Source organism: Erigeron canadensis, chromosome 4 (assembly GCF_010389155.1).
Source record: "Erigeron canadensis isolate Cc75 chromosome 4, C_canadensis_v1, whole genome shotgun sequence".
In the NCBI taxonomy this organism is placed as follows: domain Eukaryota; kingdom Viridiplantae; phylum Streptophyta; class Magnoliopsida; order Asterales; family Asteraceae; genus Erigeron; species Erigeron canadensis.
The window spans coordinates 29,837,609-29,839,944 of record NC_057764.1 but is presented as its reverse complement, the minus strand read 5'-3'; the positions used below and the strand labels follow the sequence as shown (position 1 = coordinate 29,839,944).

Here is a 2,336-nt window from a genome sequence, read left to right as displayed (position 1 = left end):
ACCTTCAGACATCTTCTCAAGCATATCAAGAACCCCCTCAAATGCCTCTTGCTTTTCCTCACGATTATCTCTTTCATATTGAAACGTTGGATTTAGCCAGTAAGCTGCTGCATGAAGACTCTTGCGTAACATTTTATCCCAACGAGCATAAAAAATGTCAACATATTGCTTATAAAGACGTTTCTTCCTTTGAAACAACTATTTGAGGACATTCTTAACGCTAAGCCTACCTTCAAACACATAACCTAATGAAGATTTTTAATCAGAGTCGCACACACGCAAAAGTCTTAGAAGTGGACTCATCACCTTAACCTGTATCAAACAATTTTGCCAAAACTTGTCCTTTAAGATAGTTTGTCTCACATCTCTAGCTTTTGGCATTTTTAACATTTTCTTGAAATCATTGGAGGTCACTAAAGCTTGCAAATCAGATTTGTGATCATATAAACTCTTCAAGGCAATGAATGAGGTACCAAACCTGGTGGCTCCTGGGCGAATGATTTCTATCCAACCAGGTTTTTTTCTCAACCAATTTAAGGGCCATTTATGGTTATACATGAAAACGGTAATCCGTGATGCAAGTTGAATCAAATTAGCAACATCAGGTATCTCTGAAACATCCTTCATGATCAAATTTATACAGTGAGCTGCACATGGAGACCAAGAAATCAATGGATATTTTTCACTTAATAATCTTCCCGCCGCCTTGCAATTTGCAGCATTATCAGTGACCAAGTGAACAACGTTCTTAGAATCAACATTCTCGACTATATCACTAAATAAATTGCACAAGCTTTTTGCATTACTCTCAATATCCGACGCATCAACAGATTTAAGGAATGAAACCCCCTTTGGACAATAAACCAAGAAATTAATTAGAGGTCTTTGTCTAGCATCCCTCCATCCATCACTCATTATGGTGCAACCTGATTCTGACCAATATTCTCTATAAGAATCAACTATGAGTTTCACAGATTGTTTGACATCTTTTAACAAACTCACACGAACGGCATGATAGGTAGGTCCAGTACATCCATGTACCATATAAGCTACTTTGCTCATTGCAATTGGAAATAGAGGGGAATTATCAGCGTTCATCGGTATACAAGAATCATACATCCAAATAGCAACAACTAAATCAGTATCATGTACCCTTTCTTTACTTTGCCAAACCGATTTAAGTGAAGGCTCGGCAGTATCATTCACACCCCTTGAAAAATATGATTGTGCGTTGTCAGATGTAGAAGATGCTTTCCTTTTAGTACCAACACTTCTTTGTGTGCTAGCAGTCTGCTCTTCTTGAATTCTACTTGTTCCATCGCCACGATTCTCTTTTGGTTTTTGTGACCCTTCAAAAGCAAGTTTCATTTTAGTCCTAATATCTGTCGGGACATCTTTACATGACGCGATTTGTCCCTTAATTCCAGCAAGATGTTGTTCCATTCTGTTGATGCCCCCTCCACGAAATCTATTTTTGCAATTTCTACATTCAAACACTTGTTTTCCTGATCCATTGTTTACTACAATAACATGATCCCAGGTGATATCCTTTTTTAACGATGATTTGATTGGATGCTCGAGCCTAGTCCAGGTTCTTCTGGATTCATGCTCTACAAAGTAAAACCAGTTTCTGAATAGCAAATTAAAATTAGTCTCAAATCATGAAATCAGTAATGTACAACATAATACTTTCTAGTTTTCACTTTTCACTTAGGCATTTTATCAAACACCATAAGTACATGAACTGATTTTACTAACAACATACTTTTAGTGTAAACTTGAACTAGCCAATTTATTAAACCATGAATTTAGATGCAACTCATACAAGTATACAAGTTATACAACTTACGAACAATGTGCATTACCTAGTGAGAGGCTGCTTCAGTTAATGAGAGATTGAGAGCTTGGAAGAGGTGAAGATTCGATTGGAAGGACTTGAAGAAAGAAATTAATTAGAGTTAGGTTTTGAAAAAAAATTTGGATTTTCCATCGTTGATGATTTACTGATTTTAGGTTCTGATATCGCCTATTTTATACATAGTTATTTTACGTGATATTCTTTTATTTATTTTAAGTTTGTATTATTGTCACTTTTATAGACTTTTATACTTAATGTGTGATTTTATATGATTATAGGTCTATAAGATGAAAGTTGACGAAAGTATGTTGAATAAAGATCATTTACGAATAAATGAAGGTTGGAGTTGGAAAGACTAAAAATGAAGATGATTCGGTCAGTCAAGATTACAAGACACAAGACGGCGAGACGAGGCTAAAATGTGCAACACATATTATGTACTACTAATATAAGTCAAAAAATGGTGGTGGTTTTGTGC

At 35.5% G+C, this 2,336-nt stretch overlaps 1 protein-coding gene across 1 annotated transcript; it reads right to left on the bottom strand.

Moving 5' to 3' along the window:
• Positions 1-258: 258 nt before the first annotated feature.
• LOC122597364 lies at positions 259-1,443 on the bottom strand. Its single transcript, XM_043769962.1, has one exon. It carries the CDS (start codon positions 1,441-1,443, stop codon positions 259-261), a length of 1,185 nt encoding a protein of 394 aa, XP_043625897.1.
• Positions 1,444-2,336: the final 893 nt, after the last annotated feature.